The sequence below is a fragment of the Sinocyclocheilus grahami genome, unplaced genomic scaffold (assembly GCF_001515645.1).
Source record: "Sinocyclocheilus grahami isolate Dianchi unplaced genomic scaffold, SAMN03320097.WGS_v1.1 scaffold55.1, whole genome shotgun sequence".
NCBI classification, from domain to species: domain Eukaryota; kingdom Metazoa; phylum Chordata; class Actinopteri; order Cypriniformes; family Cyprinidae; genus Sinocyclocheilus; species Sinocyclocheilus grahami.
This window is the reverse complement of record NW_015505234.1, coordinates 808,419-828,237: the sequence shown is the minus strand read 5'-3', so window position 1 is coordinate 828,237 and position 19,819 is coordinate 808,419. Positions and strand designations below refer to the sequence as shown.

The 19,819-nt window shown below is 35.7% G+C and overlaps 1 protein-coding gene across 2 annotated transcripts in view; it reads left to right on the top strand.

Moving 5' to 3' along the window:
* Nucleotides 1–17,519: 17,519 nt before the first annotated feature.
* LOC107583736 (N-terminal EF-hand calcium-binding protein 2-like) overlaps nt 17,520–19,819 on the top strand; it is a 23,095-nt gene continuing 20,795 nt past the window's right edge. For both annotated transcript variants that reach the window (XM_016270032.1, XM_016270031.1), the window contains exon 1: nt 17,520–17,595. In XM_016270032.1, coding sequence (XP_016125518.1) covers nt 17,571–17,595 — 25 coding nt within the window. In that variant the 5' untranslated portion in view covers nt 17,520–17,570. The remainder of the gene's footprint in view (nt 17,596–19,819) is intronic.

Below are 19,819 nucleotides of genomic sequence, written 5' to 3'. Positions count from 1 at the left end.
AGATGGCTGCCCCTCTTTCCTCGAAAAAAGAGACAAACGAGAGCGAAGCTTTTTCATCAAAAAACACTCACAATGCACGCAAGCCCTCAAGGACGTCACGTGCATGCTCCTCGCCCAAACACAAAACGCAGAGATCGTGTGTGTCATCAGGTGTCAAATAGTGACGACACGGATGCACACACCCTCTAAACGCTCTGCTAGTGCTCGCCATAATAATAGATAGTAGATCGCTCTTACCTCGTTCAAATGCACGCTTCAAACAAAACAGTCAATGAAGACGAAGAAGAGAATGACATGTTCTCCCGGCGCCTATTTATACTATAGTCACACCGGTAGTGACGTCATTGGCTGTCGCCGGCCAACATGTTGTTGGTGTTTTTTTCAATGTATGCTTCAGACACGGGTCACAACGAGGCGTTCCCCATAGCGACCCCTAGAGGACGCAGTTCGAAGTTCCCTTGAAAGTATCCCTATAAAATATAAATAATACAATTTATACAATTTAACAAATTATACAATATAAATAATATTTTTTATAAAATAAATAAATTAATTAAATATAAACTGTGATCATCAAACGAATGTATTAAAATAAAATCTAATAATAAAATGTTTTGTGTATTCACAAAAATCAATATAAATGTATATATTTTTAAATACAATAAATGGCATAATAATTAAACTGATCATCAAGAAACCTTTATTAAAAGATAAAATGTATTTGAATTTAATAATAATAATAATAATTATTATTATTATTATTAAAAACTGGTTATTGGTTTGCACTATATTAGCAGCATATATAAATAATAGTTTTAGTAAAAAAAATAAACAAAATGTATTATTAGAAATAATATTTAGTTAGAATCAGTTTTTTTAATAACATAAATAACTTTAAATGATTACTTTTATTATGAAACCAATTATTGGTCTGTCCTCTGTATTGGTTTATTTTTTCCACAAAAAAACCTACTGTTACTGCCAAAATTAAGCAACATCTATGCTCTTCCGCAACACGCACATACTCTGTAACTGTGGCCTATTCAGTGCACGTTTTTTTGCAATTTGTCTTTTGGGAATGCTTGAAGAATGAAAGATTCCATAGCTCTGTTTCTTCTCTCAACCTCGCTTCTCATTATGTCTCTCAACCGCAATTGCTGACATCCCACTGAACAAATGAGCCCAATAGAAGAGCGCTGATGTCAGAAAAAAGGACAACTCTCTCTTTCTGTCTCAACCTGTCAGAGCAAGAAAGCAAAGGAAGTAGATCAGAGCCACCGACTGAGACGAAAACACCCGCACCCACCATCAGTGAACTCATGTTATCTGTACGAGCAACTGCTTTGACGTTCGCACATCATCTTGACGTTACCGGCTTGCCGCTTGTCTTCTGTGTATTTTCGAGTGAACAGAACAAGTCTAAAACATAGTGTCAGTGTATTTCCTGAGAATATACAAAAGATACATGTTCAAAATATCAGCTACACTACAGATCCCCGATCGCACATACAGTTTAGGCTGGCAGATGGACTATATTATACAGTCTTCTGGTGTGCGCTTTGTCTCTCACAAAAGATGCATGATTTATTGTTGTAAATATGAAGAATGATACCAATTAAAATGTAAAAAAAAAACTTTATGGTTACGTACTTTCTGCAACTGAAAAGAAAGTAAAAGGGTTCAATTTTTTAATTTACTGAAGTCAAAAACTTTTTCATTTACTGAAGTCAAAAACTTCAGGAAGTGAACAGAAGTGTCTTACCCAAATCCCACCCAACAAAATCCTATCATGCAAATAAATAAAGGCAATTGTTTTTCAAAAGCGCAAAAGAGCCATCATCACCCGTGCCATAGTGTGTTGAAGCTTAATACTTCAAGAACATGTTTTTAATTGGCCATTTAGCAAGGAGGTGGCTAAAGCAGGATGCCATTGGAGGGAAGATGATAGGAATAAAAGAAAAGCAAGAATTCATTAAACACATTTCATCTTTCCTTCGCCTGTCCTGCACACACAGTTTTAATGAGCTCTTCTCATTAGCTGCTGCTTAGTTCAAGCCCTTGGACTTTGCCCAGACTTTCACACACTGTGCTTCTTTTTAAGTCTTCAAATAGAGAACGCTTGCTCTTCAATTCACTCCCTGTAGTTTTTTTTTCTATTTGAGGGTATGATTTGGGTTTAGCAGTATTAACAATGACAGAAGTTTACATAGATTAAATTTCTTATCATCTCTTCTCAAATCATTTCTATTTGTGCAGTTCAATTGCATGTCTTTCAGCTCATTTCAGCCTGCTTCAAGTAACGTAACTTATGTGTGTTTTTTCATGTGCTGAAGTGAGCACACTTGTCAGTGGATAAAAAAAAGCAGTTATTGTGGGAGTTTCTGTTGTTTAAAATGTAAATGCAGAAATTCATTAGGATTGCCAAGCTGGGAGCTGTCACGTTTTGAACAGGTTGGCTGTGCAGTGCACTCTGAAGCCTTTGTTTGATGCCAGAGTTGATATTAATGAGCCTGTCACATGGCAAACAGTAATTATGCTTACAAGAAGGGATTTTGGCAGGTAGAGGGGAACTGGGGACTGTTTTATACCAGTTTTCCAGTTTTTTCTATCTTGAAAGCTCGCCCTCACCAAAGTTCCATATATTTGATTAAACATACAGTAAAAACAGCAATATGATCAAATTCTGTACAATGCATAACTGTTTTCTATTTTATTATATTTTAAAAAGTAAGTTGGTGCTTAAGAAACGCTCCCCCGGCCTCCCCCTACCCTTCTATATCACCTAGCGATTGTAATTACATCAGCAGATTCGGCACATTCGCGATAGAAAAGCGGCACTTTCACGTTATGGTATTACAACTGTGAAATTACAAACAAAAAATACACATTCTGAGACATGAACTGAAATGAATTGTGAATTTTATTAACATTAAATCGTCCTCCTCCCATTTTCCCCTCAAAATTATGGGGAAGCTGTGCCTCCCCTGCCTCCCCCGACGAGCCGCCACTGGAGGTGAGGGGGTTTGGTCATCGTTATATAATAGACATATATTACTAGGGCTGCCCCCTAATAGTTGACTAAAGGTTAGTCGACGAGAAGAGGCTTGGTCAACCAAAATTTTATTAGTCGTAGAAAAAAAATTTCACAGGAAGTGGTGAGGTTCGACAGATCGTTAACGGCTGGATTTTGTGGTAATACAATACATCCAAACGCTCACCTATCATTCTTCAACCAAATATGGCTTATCATCTGAAATATGTAAGTAGTAGCAACTTTACATGGCCGCTCAATCTAATGTTAACCTAGAAAATGTGCACAATTCAAGTGTCTGTGCGGAGTGTGAAATCTGAACAGTAGCGCGCTCACAGCATGACAGATGGAGGCGCCGGTGTGCTCACTTGCTCTTAAAATACTCCGTCATTTTGGTCATACAGATAAGAGTAACACATCATTCGAATCTGTAAAGCCTCTACGTTTATTTGTGTGCACTTACAATAACACCAAAACATTGTGCTTTTGTAAAATAATGAAAGCAAACAGGATGCGCTTTCTGCCGTCTCGGCCTCTGCTGAGCGCGAAACCCTGTGTATACTTGCCTTACAGACATGAAAAATATATCTATAGAGAGTGAAATGTCTACTTTCAAATGAAACAATTCAAATCTGAAAAAAAAAAAAATATATATATATATCCCCTGTTTTATCGTAAATCTGATCACTTAGAAAAGCATTAAAATGACTCTCCTCCAGCAGTCACTTGCTCTTAAAATACTCCGTCATTTTGGTCATACAGATAAGAGTAACACATCATTCGAATCTGTAAAGCCTCTACGTTTATTTGTGTGCACTTACAATAACACCAAAACATTGTGCTTTTGTAAAATAATGAAAGCAAACAGGATGCGCTTTCTGCCGTCTCGGCCTCTGCTGAGCGCGAAACCCTGTGTATACTTGCCTTACAGACATGAAAAATATATCTATAGAGAGATGAAACTTGCATGCAGGCGTGTCCACTGCTGTGGAGATGAGTCAGTGTCGCCGACTTCATCTCTTAAGCCGAAAACACAGAAAACACTAGTTTATCAATAGATTATTAAAATGTTAATGCAGTTTAATCTTACTGTTTTTCCCTGACACATTCAACATCATTACTTCTGCCGGTGTGCTGTGGCTATGTAGGCAATTAAAGGCTCATTAGCATGATTTAAATGGTTTATTAATAAACGTGCGATTAGTCAACTAATGCTTAAAATGAACGACTACTAGTCGACCAGAAAAATCTTTAGTTGAGGGCAGCCCTATATATTACACACCACCTGTGTTCGGTCACCCTCTCTTGCACTCATTTGCTTCAGGTTGCAGAGTGTCAGCCCAGTTACCTAGTTTCCCTGGTAACCACTTATGGCATTTGAGGGTTATTTTGGAGAACATCATATGGCGTGCTTAAAGAGCTTGGCATAGTGTGACTTTGGGTTTTCTTAGAGATATTTTTTCATGTAAATAATAAAATGATTGACTTGATTCTACTGATTGCCTTGAAATCTGTTACTGTAATTTAAGAATTGAACTCTGTTACCGTATTTAATGTAGTTGCTCTTAATAAGATGTTAATGATAATGATAATGAACTATGTTATATTGCTAAAAAGATTATTGAGCTTTCAATTTTCAGTTTCCCTTTGGTCCTTTCTAACAACTTCTTCGTTGTGTCTACAACGGGGGTGTCTACATACTTTTGGCTTTATAGTCTGCATATGGGTATAATAATAACAATATGAGAGTGCAAAAGTGTCAAAGCATCATGGACCTTAAACTAGAAATGCTTTCAAGAATATAAATCTGCAGTATACAGAAACGATAAGTCAGATTTCTGGAACCTACTATGGTGCATTACCACTATCCTTGAAGGTAATTTAATTTGGGGCTTATTGGAATGTTGCTGCTGCTGATTCAGTTAGTGTGCAGGGCTTCAGTCTCATACACTTGCTATGTACATTTGTCATATGCAGTATAGGCTGTTTACTGGCCTGTTAGAGCATTTAAATACCTAGCGCTGGGGACAGGATAAAAAAAATACTTGCATAAACAATAAGAAGATTCATTCTTTCCTCCCTTGCTTTTCTCCACAGTGTGACTGAATTTTTATGAGACGGCGAGCCTGGAATTCAGATTCTGCATGTTGCCATATGTTATCCTTGAGCAGGCTGTGTGCTAATGAGCCTGGCTCAATGTACCAAGCTGCCGTATGTTATGGAATTGCTTTTCAAATACTTCTTTCCTTTCTGCTTTGGCATAACTTGAAGTATGGTGTTGAGTAACATGAGAGTGGCTTTAAAATCCATTTGTCACCAGTCATTTTAAATTTACATCCTATGGTTTCATCTGCACCTGGATAAATGACCATTTTTGCAGCAACAACATGGACATAATAGGAAGAAAATGAGAGGACAGCAGTGGGATACACTAGTTAATCAGAATGTCACTGTTGAATTGAATTGTTGTGGATCAGTTGACAGGAAGTGTTTCATAGTCTAATCATTGTTTTGCTGAAGTATCACGGGGGTACAGTGCTTGGTTTATCAAATCTCCAATACAGAAAATCTAGCAAAATGAAGAATTTAGGAAATATTCCCTTTCCATTCATGTAGTAGAACTTCAGATGAATTGGCCACATTCCATGGGAAGTTTATTTGGAACTTGAATTGAAATGGCAGGTATAATTTAAATAATTGCAATTCAAAAAGAAGCATTTATGTTCTCAGAAATGATCTGCTCTGGCCCATAAAATGTAGGTTAATTTATGAATTGTTTCTATGCACTGCATTTCAAACATAATTTTTTTTCTGGTAATACCCATACTTTGTCTGTATGAATGTGATTATCATCATACTGAAAAATGAAATGTATTATTAAAAACTTTATAAAATTTTAATACATTTAATACTTTTAAATGTATTTAATTATAATTCTACTTGATGTTCATTATACAGTGATATGCATTGATATATGATATACACATATACTGTATTGTTACAAAATATTTCTATTTCAAATAAATGCTGCTTTTTTTTCTTTACTTTGTATTCATCAAAGAAGTCTGGGGGGAAAAAATCTCATGGTTTCCACACGCACAAAAAAAAAACATTGGTAATAATTAGAAATGTTTCATGAGAACCAAATCGGCATATTACAATGATTTCACAAGCAGTATGGGACACTGAAAACTGTAGTAATGGTTGCTGAACTTTCAGCTTCGCCATCAAAGGAATAAATAACATTTTTAAGTATATTAAGATATATTAACTATAATAAATAACATTTTAAGTATATTAAGATATATTAAGTATATTAAATAACATTTTTAAGTATATTAAGAAAACCGTGATTTTAAATTACAGTAATATTTTACTATATTAATATTTTTACTGTATTTTGATCAAATAAATGTTTTTGAACAAACTTTTTAATGGTTGTGTACAATGCTAGTGATAACTGTTTTTATAATACATTCTGTTTCTATTCATGCAAAAAGCAATCAGTTTAATGAACATTAAATAAGTGTCTGTTGGTATGTAGGCACTTTGATTTTAACCCTCTATTCACACAGTGATCCCTATCAGGACGGCACAGCAGAATAACCCAATATTATAATAATTTAGCCAACTAGCAAATAAAAAATCAGACACTTGCTTACTTTATGCTATATAAATCAACTCGCCTTGCCTTGCCTTGCCTTCAGGCTAAGTGTACCCTTAATTTTGCTTTTCGGTTACATCCAAGAATTTTCATTTAGGTGCATCGCTGATTTAAACAGTCAGCAGATTGCTGCTGCCCTTGCAATATGTTCCACTATTTCCATCTCGAACTCTTTCCTGTATCAGTGGTGTGAAGTGGTAATTTCACAGGCATGTGAAGCTCTAGGCATTTTGCTGGAACTCCCACCTGTCATTCATTACTGTCCTGAGACTCCACTGCTCTCTCCACTGCTAGTGTGTGAATCACAGCCTGTGCCCATGTGCTCTAGCGCAGCGGTGGGCCCTGCGCCTGCCGTGTGAGAGCTAAGTGCTGCCACAGCGCTTGTCCTCACTTGTTCATTAAACTTCTGAGGCTCCTTCTATAAATCTCTTTGCTGCTGCATTTTATGATGAACTGCACTCCACAGCCCTAGTTGTTTGTTTTCTGACTGCGTTTTATGGCTGGAGAATCGTGAGCTCTATTGCCTGAATCTTTTCATTAAGCGTCATTGCTGGTGAAATTCACTGCCTTCCTCCTCCTATTTATTGTGCTTTAGAGTAAAATGAATAATTCCCCCAAAAATTAAATTTCTGTCAAGACTTTCTCTCTTCCATAGAATGCAAACGGAGAAATATTTAAGAATATACTGAAGCTTTCAAACTTCTAAAAGGTTGGCAAAACACCTGAAAAGTGTCCATATGTTTGGAAGTTTTGGACTGTGTTTTACTTGTAAATGGTGCATCTGTGCATATTTCTCTCCTGATTCAGACCACATGACTTTTTCATTGGAGAAGCAATATCATGGTCTTAACCCTTTCAGTGGTGAGTTTTAAAATATTCTAGCGGTCCCCCCAGAGTGAGTTTTTTTAAAGCGACCGTTATTTTAGAACATTTCCCCTTATTGCCAATATATTAAAGTGACAGTAACTTGCCAAGAGTTATGGGTGTTTGCTGAGGTAGATCCTACTGTTTCCATGGTGAAGCGTCATGCTTGTCACATGACACACCGCGGCCAAAATAACACTGTATGACAATAAGACTGTATGAGTCTTTTATTTAGTTTTTCCTTTTTTATTTGAATATTCACAATATATTGTTTTGTCCCCTTACTGCTGATTGGCTACAAGTTTGTTTTGCGATTCGGCCCAAATCAGTTTTCTAAAGTGTTTTTGAAAAATCACTTACTCTGCCTTTAAGGGCTTTGTTTAATTTTTTTAGTTATGTCTATTTTAAAGTCAACCCAAAATGAAATAGAAAAAGGGGCAATAGAAAAATAAATGTTCAATATCTTCAACAGATACATTACTAAAGGTACATTTTTCACAAACACTATGAATATATCTGCTATCAACTGCATTTACAGGATAATATCTGTGAATAATTTTGTAAAGTACTTCTTTTACTTTATTAGAAATTACATATTTATATGGTAACATCCAAATGCTGCGCCAAGATATACAATGAGGTTTAAGCCATTTTGATTTACATGGAGGATTAGATCCGACATTAAGGGAGTTTCTTATAAAACTGTTATTAAAGCGCTTGTCAAAAAAGGAGAGACCATTTACAAAAAGTTGGTGATTTTGTAGGCTTGTATTATTAATATTCACATCAGAGAATTTGGTTAAAATTATTATGCCACTAGGAATAGCCTTGATTACTTTGTTAAATTCTTTTTCATTTTCAAAAAAGCCATATTTTGTAATAAAATTAGGGTAAGTGTATAATTGCCCATTCTTGTCAATAAGCTGGTTTACAATTAATATCTTATGCCGAACCCAATTCTCCATATACAATGACTTGCTATTATGAGTGATATTACCATTGTTCCATATAAAACACCTGCTAGGTGAAAAATTGTGTTTGTACAAAAGTGACCAGTAAAGTAATGCTTGTTTGTGATAATTGGCCAAAGCAATGGGAAGTTGGATGCGGTGTTTATGCAAGTGGTACACGGTGAGAAATAGACTTTAGGACAATATAACGTTGCAATCAAATTAATAATAATAAATAATACACACGATTATATATTACAATGTTATGTGTCTGAAGCGATAAGTATGTTGTGAAAGTATATCGCCACATGGAAATGTTGTATATAAATAAACTGTAAAATAAACCCGAATTTGACCATGCAAACAATCATGCTTATAAAAAATAATAATGTAATGTACAATTTCTCAGCATAGCGAAATTAGGCATACAATGTTTAGCTAGCCAGCTCACAGTGAGCATAAGCCCCGTACGGTCCGTCATGCTGGTTTGTTTACATCTAGCTAGCACAATTCCTTGCGCTCAGGCAGTTTGGTGTGACTTGCCTCGAACACTACAAAGTCGTGAGTCGTGGTTTGAAGTCGTGACTTACGGGCTCAAAAACCTGCCTGGAACGCGGCATTAATCCCATATGTGGGACCATACTCCCAGGGGCACGGAAATAAAAATCCCATTTGTGGGACCTTACCACTCAAAGGGTTAATGATGGATTTGTTTATTACAAACATGCTGCTTTTTGCTTCATGCTAATTGATCGATTGGAGTCATGTGGATTACTGTGATGTTTTTATCAGCTGTTTAAATTCTCATTCTGACGGCACCCATTCACTGCAGAGGATCCATTGGTGAACAAGTGATGTAATGCTAAATTCTCACAATCTGTTCTGATGAAGAAACAAACCCATCTACATCATATTTTTCATTTTTGAGTGAACTGTGAGCTTTAAAATGGTATCTGTTCCTCAGACAAGAATATTACATGACTTTCGAAGACCCGAAATAAAGACATATGGACTTCTTCCAATGATACTTTTAAGGTGCTTTTCATTGTGATTGCATGGAAAAGTGGGACTGGCATTTCCAAAATTACTCTTTTTGTGTTTTGTGGAGGAAAGCAAGTCATGCAAGTTTGCAGTGACATGAGTAAATTATGACAGATAGGGTGAACCATTCTTTCATTGACAGTAACCTGTGTCATTTTATCTCCTGCGTTTTGTGGATAAAGAAGAAGAGAATAAGACACTGATGATGGTTTGTGTTTGAACATGGTAATACTTGCCTCATCACCATTATGGCTTATAGAGGTGGGCACAATTGAAACAGCTGGAGCGCTAGATTTCCTGACTGCTGTCTCAATCAGTGCGGTTATGAAACATTCCCACCGTGGCACAGATCAATGGACCTGTGTTTCTTCAGCGTCGAAAGCTAAGGCTGTCACTGTTACACCGAGTCCTGTCTTTGTGATGATAATTCTCCAGCATCAAGCCGCCTGATTAAAATTGCCTGGAAAACTCTGCAAGAGGTGATTATAATTAGAAGCCCTGTGCATGTTTGGTATTGGTGGTTGCAGCTCGAGAATAACATTGTTCTCAGATGCCTCCCACTGCCTGTGGGGTGTGAATAAAGATTTGCACTTTCAAGTTGCAGATTCAACACTGGTTGTTGTTGTTGTTGTTGTGTGCTCTCTGAGGTAAACTAGAAATTAACTTATTTATACAAGTCCCCTCATAAGCCTGCCATAAAGCCTATCCTCTAGAGATGCCCTCAGGAATCTAAATGTCAAACCTATAAAGGTCAAAGCCACAGAGGATTTGATTGACATGTAGTTAGTGATCCGATCTAATAAGGTTTGTGAATAAAGATCTATGATATGGTGTTTTCTCTTAAGTAAATTCTTCCACATGGGGATATGGATATTTGGCAGTGAAGATTATTGTCGTGTGCCTCTACATATTCAGCTTATGCTCTTTTTTTATTACTAAACAATTTTTGCTGTTTGTGCTTTCTGCCAGCGTGACTAAATCTATTGAATTTAAGTCACTAACAGTCACTGCGAACACAGATGTATTAATCTTGATCCGTAATTCAACCAAGCAAGTTGAAAATTATTATTCCTCACATTGATCGCCGCTTTGAATAGGCTTAAAAAAGAGACGTTGTGTAACTTGCATTTAAAAGGTGAAATTGATTTGTTTTTCTCATAGGAATATTTTTACTGAATTCTTGGAAGAACAGTCTTGAAAACTATAAATGTACTTCCAACCTTTCTCTGTCAGATTGTACTGCAGAGGGGTCAAAGAAACATGAAATAGCTGATTGCGTGACTATGCGTCTCTAAAAAGGATACATTTTCTGCCTTTCACAGCTGCAGTGTCACACTTTATCTGTTCTTAAAGGATAAAATCCCTACTCTAAGTCTGTCAATGGACTCCTGGTTAAACTGTTCTTTCTGGGGGAGATGAAAGTGAAAGTGAAACAGATCATCTCTCTGGGGGAGATCATCTGTTCCAGTGCAGTAGCTGGAACAGATGAAAGTCTCCCAAAAGGCTTGGCTTCCTGAAACTGTGATGTCCAAAGTTAGATAAACCTTCAGCGTCACACTGAAAGATGTTTGAGACACCTGCAGCAAACAGAAGAAATCAAAGTGTAAGTCTTTACCTTGTAGCATTGAACAACCCATTTCCCACACACTCTCAGACAATAATGGAGGCACAGCTCAATCATCCTTCTTCTACAATAGGACGTCTGTGTTCTCATCTCTTCATTTTCTACCAGACTGGGATTTAATCCTGGTTTTGTAAAGTCTCAGCAACTGTGATTTGGGCCTGTGAATGGATGTGTCCCTGGCTGAATGACTGCATTATGCCATGACTTCTGTTTTCAGGCTTGGCTAATGCGATTGTGATTGAATCTCTTCTCTCAATTCTCGGAAGCTTTGTCTAACTAGGTCGAGCCGCAGGTTTAGACTGTAGGTGGGAGAAAACCTTTGCCTGCCTCTGTTGTGCTCTGTAATTTTGGGAGGGTTTTTCTTTTCAAGTTGTTTACCCTTTCGGCTTATTCTAAAGAACTGTTTAACCCTCTTTTCATTTGGCACTTGGAGAACAAGAAGCAGCAGAGACTGTAGATGATGATCAGGGGTGCTCGCAGGATTTCATCTCAAAGTACACACAGAAACCTGACCTGATGTTATTTGTGATTTAAATTTAATATAACATTTATTTTAAATAGCCTGTATATTTAAAATAGTTTTATTTTGCATGTAGGTAAAAATTATGTGATTTGAGTAACTCCTCCGTGCATCAAATTGATTATAATAATATGTTTTATTTGCTTTAAATATATTTATATTTTTAGTGTGGAAGAGAAAGAGTAGCTCTGCAGCCCTACATATTAAATATGATAATATATTTAATACATTTATTTTAAATAAATGTATAATATATCTAAAACATAATTTTGCTTAGCACTGAGTGGTAAAATCTAGCTTTTCAAAATAAAGTGTTTGTAAAGTTTAAAGTTTAGATTGGTAGAATGATTACTGTGTTATGATGGTGCTCAAATAAAAAAAGTGATAAATAGCAATTTAATGTATTGGATCAAATATAATGGAGATGAACAGATGCTTGTATGTTGTATAATTATCTGGCACAGTATCTGTGTATCTTTATCAGCCAGCCTCGTCAACAAATACAAGGGTGTGACTAACTTTTAGTTTTTTTGTAAATATGTTAGCATAACTGTAAGCTTTTTTCTATTTTAAGACAAAAATACACTAGACGTTCTCTGTTCAGACATAAGCCAATTAATCGTATCCTAGCAACAGCAGTCAATATGTTTCTTAGCAGCAACATTTTGTGATATGCAAAATTGCATTTAAGGAGCCTGGGACAAATCAGTCAAATTACTTGTCCCACCATAATATGCCATTTTATTCTGGGGTTCTTTTGCCGTTGGCTGTTTAAAATGACCAGCATTGGTTATTAAGCTTGGGTTTCTTGATACCCGGTTTTCCTTTGAACTATGAAATATTGCGTAAGTAGCGGTACTATCCACTTGTCTGCATTTGCCTCGCTCATTATATTTAATGCTTGCTCTACAAAGGACAAAAATGTTAGGTGTCAGCGCTTTCACTTTATTTATTTTTTACCAAAGGAGACGTATATTCTCTGTGGAAAATCTCCAATTATTAGATAATTCCTCACAAGCTCCTCTTCAGACCCTGATGGTATTTTCATCTTGTATGTGCCATTGTTTATTTTGTGGAAAACCTGTCTTTGCACATCACATATAATGCTCTTCATGACTATTTAGGTCTCAGCTTGAGCACAGGTGTCTCGGGATGCTTCAGTCCAGTATGTCACTCATTGTTATTCAGTAATTCTCCTTATCAGTCACACTTTCATAAGTGTGTAGAGCATATTTTACAGAAGGGTGACAGACCATTTGTTCATTTGTGGTTGGGTATATGTGTTGCTGGAGCCATAATAGAGAAGAATGAATATTTCATGACACCGAGGTTTAAACCCCATATCCTTATGCACTCATGCAGTCTGTGCACCAAATCATTAGATTCGCTCTAAGCATGTTGTTGTCCTGAGAATTCAAACACTTACCTCATTAAAGGCCTGTCACGATTATATAGAGTTTTTATCTTCAGGTTATTTGTTTTACTGCTTGATTTACTTCTAACGTCATCATTGCTTTCATTTGGTTAAAGCATTATGCAGGATTGAAAAGTTGTTTGTTTTGCCAGTTATGTTGAGAAGTCATGTTTATTTTGGCATGGACATTAAGCCCTACCTCCGTGCTTGCTGATGTGTGTTAAGGCCCTCTTTGGCACTAAAAGGCAGTGCAGAGCTGCTGACCTGGCATACCGTTAGCATAAATCATTCGGAATCTTCCCAGCCGCCATCATCACCACCTGGAGGCTGCTTGTTCAGGCAGGTGGGCATGACAAACACTAGCATTCTCCATTTAGAAAAGAATCTTTATCACCACACTACCAACTTTTTAATGCAATGTCACAAAAAATTATATTAGTAAACAGGGTTACAGAGTATCAGGGTAATTGTAGTTAACTAAAACTGAAACTAAAATTAAAACCATTAAAACAAATTGTCACTTGAAAAAAATGTAAAAAACGTATTTTAGCTAATTGCCAAGGAAACTCATTACTCATTTTAATTTAGTTTAACTTGGTATAAAACAAACTAAAACTGCCTATAACTATATAGACACTATCATTTTTAGTACAAAAATTACTAAAACTTTAACTAAAATTAAAATGAAAATATAAAATAAAAACTGATTCAAAATATTTTTTTAAAAACTGTAATAGTATCTCAATTATACTAAATTAATTATTTTCATGTTATTGTTGATAAGTAAGGAGCTCCGCACATGACATGCAAGAAAAAATAAATAAATCGTACACACAATTTACTAATTTGTTCCCTCGATGTACTAAAATGGGCACAGGATTACTATTTCTTTCCCTCAATTTGCTAATTTGTTCCCTCGATTTGCTAAATCATGCACACAATTTACTAATTCGTTCTCTCGATTTATAAATCGTGTGCATGATTTAGCAAATCGAGGGAACGAATTAGTAAATTGTGCGCACAATTTATAAATCGAGGGAACGAATTAGTAAATTGTGCACACAATTTATAAATCGAGGGAACGAAATAGTAAAACGTGCACACGATTTGGCCTACTATTTTTTTTAGGGATGCACCGATATGAAAATTTTGGCCGATACCGATAACCAATTATTCTTTATTTTTGAAAGCCGATAACCGATATGTTGGCCGATAAATCTATATCCAAATTGTTATATACTTTTTGAGAGCCTGATTACAAAAAAGGTCTCGTCATTAAAAGCCACATCCCAAACACTTCAACATAAGTAGCCTAGTTTGAACGGTGTACGTTTTAAAAATATTTTTACTCTCCCATTACCAAATTTAGTCATAAAAAAGTCTTACAAATAAAATAATGCATAAATAATGCAAACAAGTCACTGGACATCATTACACGTGTAAAGAATCAAAATGAATGCGCCACAGATCAATAAAACAGAATAGCCTCTGCACGGACAATAATTAAATGATTTTAATTACTAAACCATATTGTTGATGAAAATAATAAGAGAAAAATACAAGTGGTTGTTGTTATTAATAATGCATCGATGATTTTGAAAAAGTAACAAATTAATACCACTGTTTTAAACAGCAGCCGTTGAGCTGCGCGTGCTGAAGCTGAAGAGCTGAATGAACACGGTAAACTGAAGCGTTTTGCTGGCAGCTTATTTAACTCAAGGAAATGCATCCTGAGATTAATATTAATACAACATAAACATAATATTACAACTTATATATGTACAAAATGACGCAGTTATTGCATGCTATAGTCAGAATGTGTGATCCTGTTGTGGATGCGCTCTTCCCATAACAACGCGCTGAAACACAGCAACTAAACCCAAAGAATGCACAACGTTTTATTATAATAATGTTCTCATTAGAATGTTATATACACAACATTCCCAATCATAGTTATTAATGTTGTGCACTGCTGTTTGAGCTGCGTGCGCTGAGCTAAAGACGATCACCGGTAAACTGAAGCGCTCTTTTAACTTAACCAAACGCATTCTATATGAGATAAATCAGATATACATCAAATAAACACAATATTACAACGTACAATTGCACAAAAGGCTGCAAACGAACAGCGCACATCTGAAGTGTCTATGAAGGAAATAATGCATTATTTATCGGCTTTAAGATATCGGCCAAATTTTCTTTTCAGGCCGATACCGATAACAGAAAAAATGAGCATTTATCGGCCGATACCGATAAAGTGGCCGATATATCGTGCATCCCTAATTTTTTTTTTCTGCATGCCATGTACAGGGCTCCGTAGATAAGCAATTTATGGCTGATATTAAAATTCTGTATTAAAACACAAAAATTTTTAAATGCTACAAGTTAGTTTAGGCAAGACAACATCAGTGTTCATTTCGTCAACGAAGACGATGACGAAAAATATTCGTTAACGAACATTTTTTCTGTGACTAAGATGAGACGTTGATGAGCTAAAACGAATATCTGATGATAAAAAGTATGACGATATTTACGCCGCGTCTTCGTTAACAAGATGAGACAGGACTATAATGTTATTTGAGGACTACCGGACATTCAAAATACATCCTATAGGCTACTGTCTTGTCTTTCAAAATGTGCGTCCCCGTTATTGGATTGCAATCGAATAAGGGGCGTTCGCATATCTAGTCTCAGTATGGCAGCCGCAGTGGATGGATAGGTTACCAAAATGCGAACTAACCATCTGAAACAATGGCCTCGGCACCCAAAGGGGTAGGGATAAGGTGACTAGACGTCCCATTTTTCCCGGGAGTCAATTCGTTGTCGATTAACTTAAAGTTAGTGAAGGTGGGATAGGCGGAATCACGCTGATAGAAGTGCTCTCTCTCGCGCATGCTCCATATTATATATGAACAACTATAATTTTTAAAGTTGCTCCCGTTTCACTACTGTTAAAGGGATAGTTCACCCACTTAAAGTTAGTGAAGGTGGGATAGGCAGAATCGCGCAGATGGAAGTGCTCTCTCTTGCGCATGTTCCAATTCTTCAGTTCTCATATACAGCGCGCGATCAGTTCTCAGTGCTCAAATACACACACAGCAGTCCAAATGTCTATTGTGTAGAGTATCTCACGTAAATACAGTCGGTTATGGATTAAGTGAACGTAAACAGGTGGGTGAAAACTGAACGTGTGTCAGTATTATATGCATGCCTTCCGTCTTAAAGGGACAGCATTCCTAATTTAGTATCTATCCATGTCATTAATGTTAAGCAACAAAAGATGTTAAATAAATATGTTAAGTAAACCTACTGTATCTGAAAAATTTGTTTAATTTGTATCTCTTTCGTATTTGTCAAAAATTATAAATTATATATATTATATATGAATAACTATAATTTTTATAAGTTGCTCCCTTTTCACTACTGTTAAAGGGATAGTTCATTAGTGCATTTTTGTCTCAAGATAAAGACTAAATCAAAAATGCCTGTCAAAATTAACACTGGAACATTGAAGTGCATCCCTAACCTGAAAATTCTGTCATCGTTTACTCTGTGGAACACAAAATATGATATTTTAAGAACTAATATGATATTTTAAGAACTATATTTTTGTCAATTTTATAGGGTTTGTCCATTTTATGGTGTGGTCCAAAACAACATACCTATGTGGAACACAAAATAAGTCATACAGATTTGGAAAAACATGAGGTTGAGTAAATTATGAAACATAATTTCTGGTTTAACTATCCCATTAAGCCATAGATCAAACCTGCAAGCTTTTCATTTCCAGCCCTTAAATCTAACTACTAGGCAGCATAACCCCACACTTCACCCCTCTCCTTCATCCACTTACTTTGTTTTCTTGGACTGACGGAGCACTACAGGGTTTATTACTCTTTCTGTTATGGTCTTTTATACACAGTCATCCTAAGTCTGCATGGCAATGCGGCATCATTTACGAGATACCTTACAGAGGCCTGCACTGCAGTCCAATTTTACTCCCTTGCCAATGCTGCCTTTCCATTTGAATATTCAATTGCGATCAGTAGTGATGGCCAGGGTTGGTTAAAATGCTGACCATGACGATCTTTCTGCAAATCAGTGCATAATATCAGTGCCAATGGACAATGACTGAGCAAGTGAAAGACTAGTTGTTTACTTGTTTTTTGTTTTTTTTTACAATTTTTTTTACAGTTTGACTGCTGCACAAGAGAATTGCTTTATTGTGGGTTTTTTGCCATCCCGATGATATCAAGATAGGACAACGATCAAGAATATATGAGGAAATTGCAAAATAAGATGAGACATTTGTGGTTGAGAGATTGTGAACCTCTAACTGAGACTCCACAGTGGCTACTGCGAGCGTTTGACAGAATCCATGTGTTTATATCTGCAACGATAATGATATGAGGCCCCAGTGCCAGATTATCCTCCCAACAACAGAGTCAGTGCAAAGGAGAGCATGAGGAACATCAGCACAGGTGCAGGTAAGGTGATCACATCTGTTTCCAGCTATTTCCAACACATTTGAAAAACTTTCAAGTTAGTAAATCATGAACACGCAATTGTTTCCAAAAGACAATTAAAGGGGTCATATGATGCAATTTCAATTTTTCCTTTATCTTTGAAGTGTTACAAGCTCATGGTGCATAAAGAAGATCTGTAAAGTTGCAAAGACTAAAACCTCGCTTTTCAGACCGATGAGCTTTGTAAAAATCGATGCGTTTCAGAAAGGCGGGGCATAGAGGAGAAACAAAAATGTACAGTATGTGGAAAATAATCGTTTTTTTTTTTTTTTTACCTTAAACCGCATAAACACATTTCATTACACCAAATACACAAAATAATGTTCTTTTTAGCAACATCATATGACCCCTTTTTAAAAAAAAAAGAAGAAAAAGCTTGTATATGTGTTTTAGTGGAGTATAATATTTGATACAACAGACTTTTATGGCTCATACAGTCAAGTCAAGTCACCTTTATTTGTATAGCGCTTTATACAATACTGTTGTGTCAAAGCAGCTTTACAGTGTTAAACAGGAAAATAGTTTGTCAATAATGCAAGACAATAACGGAGTAATTTTTCCAGTTGAAGTCAGTTCATTACAGTATGATATAGGAGAATATGGAGCTCATACTCAAGGAAGAAGCCCAAACTGAGCAAAAACAAGAAATTCGGTGCAGTTGCAGATATTTATATGGCTGGAAAGTAAGGTGAAATTCTGATAGCATGTATTGTAAATCAATGAGATCCTCATAACAGTATAGCAGACTACTTACAGTGCATATAACTATCACTTGTCACTCTATATCTCCCAATAATATGTTTTAATAAGATATTTAAAGGGGGGGGGGTGCAAAACATATAATGCAATTAAATACAATGATAATTGAGAGATGTACAAATAAACATTCCTCAATAAAGGTTATTCTTACGTTTACTTTAAAAACCAGTACAATTTTCACAGCAGAAAGTAGATGTGTACCACAACCTGGTGGACAGTTTTACCATTATAATAAAAGGCCTTTTACTTGCTAAAAGAAAAAGTCTAAACCACTGTATCAGTCAGATGACAGAAAGCATGTAGAATATTCTGTACAAGTTTTTGATCATGTTAATAATTTAGAGGCCTTAAAACCTTGTGTATCAAATATGATACAGTAGGTTTTATAGGGTTAAGAATGTACTTATGCAGTAGATGCGTTACAAGAATTCAAGCCTGAAATAATGTAAATCTGGAAAAACCCGGTAGCACAAACCTTCCAAAAGTTACTTTTACATAATGAATCCACTTTTGATTCCAAGCATTAGCATAAATGCACAATGCATCTGTTTATATGAGCAGAGCCAGCTGTGATGAGACATTTTGAACAGGGTTATGATGAAATGGTTGGTTCTTATTTCATACGCTTGAGAGTTCTTTTCCAAGAAACCTCTCATTTTTGTCATTTACATAAGCTCTGTTCCAAACCCTAGCGAGCTGTCTTGCTGTTTACTACTTACACAGAGAGCTGCCTTCTACAGCAGAATAGGCATAAAAATACAAAAATGTTTAAGAACTTTATTATAAAGTTTAAAAGTTTGGGGTCGATAAGATCTTTCATGATAAGTCTTTCATGCTCACCAAGGTTGCATTTATTTATGCATTAATTATTTAGCAAAAATGCAGTACAAACAGTAATATTGTGACATTACTACAATTTTAAAATAGCTGTTTATTAATATATTGTAAAAATGTAATGGCAAATGATGGCAAAGCTGAATTTTCAGCTGCCATTACTTCAGTATTCAGTGTCCCATAATCCTTCAGAAATCATTCTAATATTCTGATTTGGGGGCTCAACAAACATTTCAACATTCAAAAAACAGCATTTATTTGAAATATAAATCTTTACTAACTTTATAAATCTCTTTACGGTCTCTTTTTATCCTTCTTTTCTGAATAAAAGTATAAATGTCTTTAAAAAAAAAAAATCATACTGACCCCAAACTTTTGAACAGTAGCACACATATATACTGGGTAAAATAATATTTTTTTAATATATTATACTGTTTACATATCACACAAAGTATTATCATCAATACTTTTTAAAATTAAAGGGGTGGTTCAGTGGTTGTTTTCAAGGCTTGATTGTGTTTATGGGGTGCAGTCTAACATGTGTTAATGGTTAATTTTTTTAAAAACACATTATTTTTCACATAATTTACCT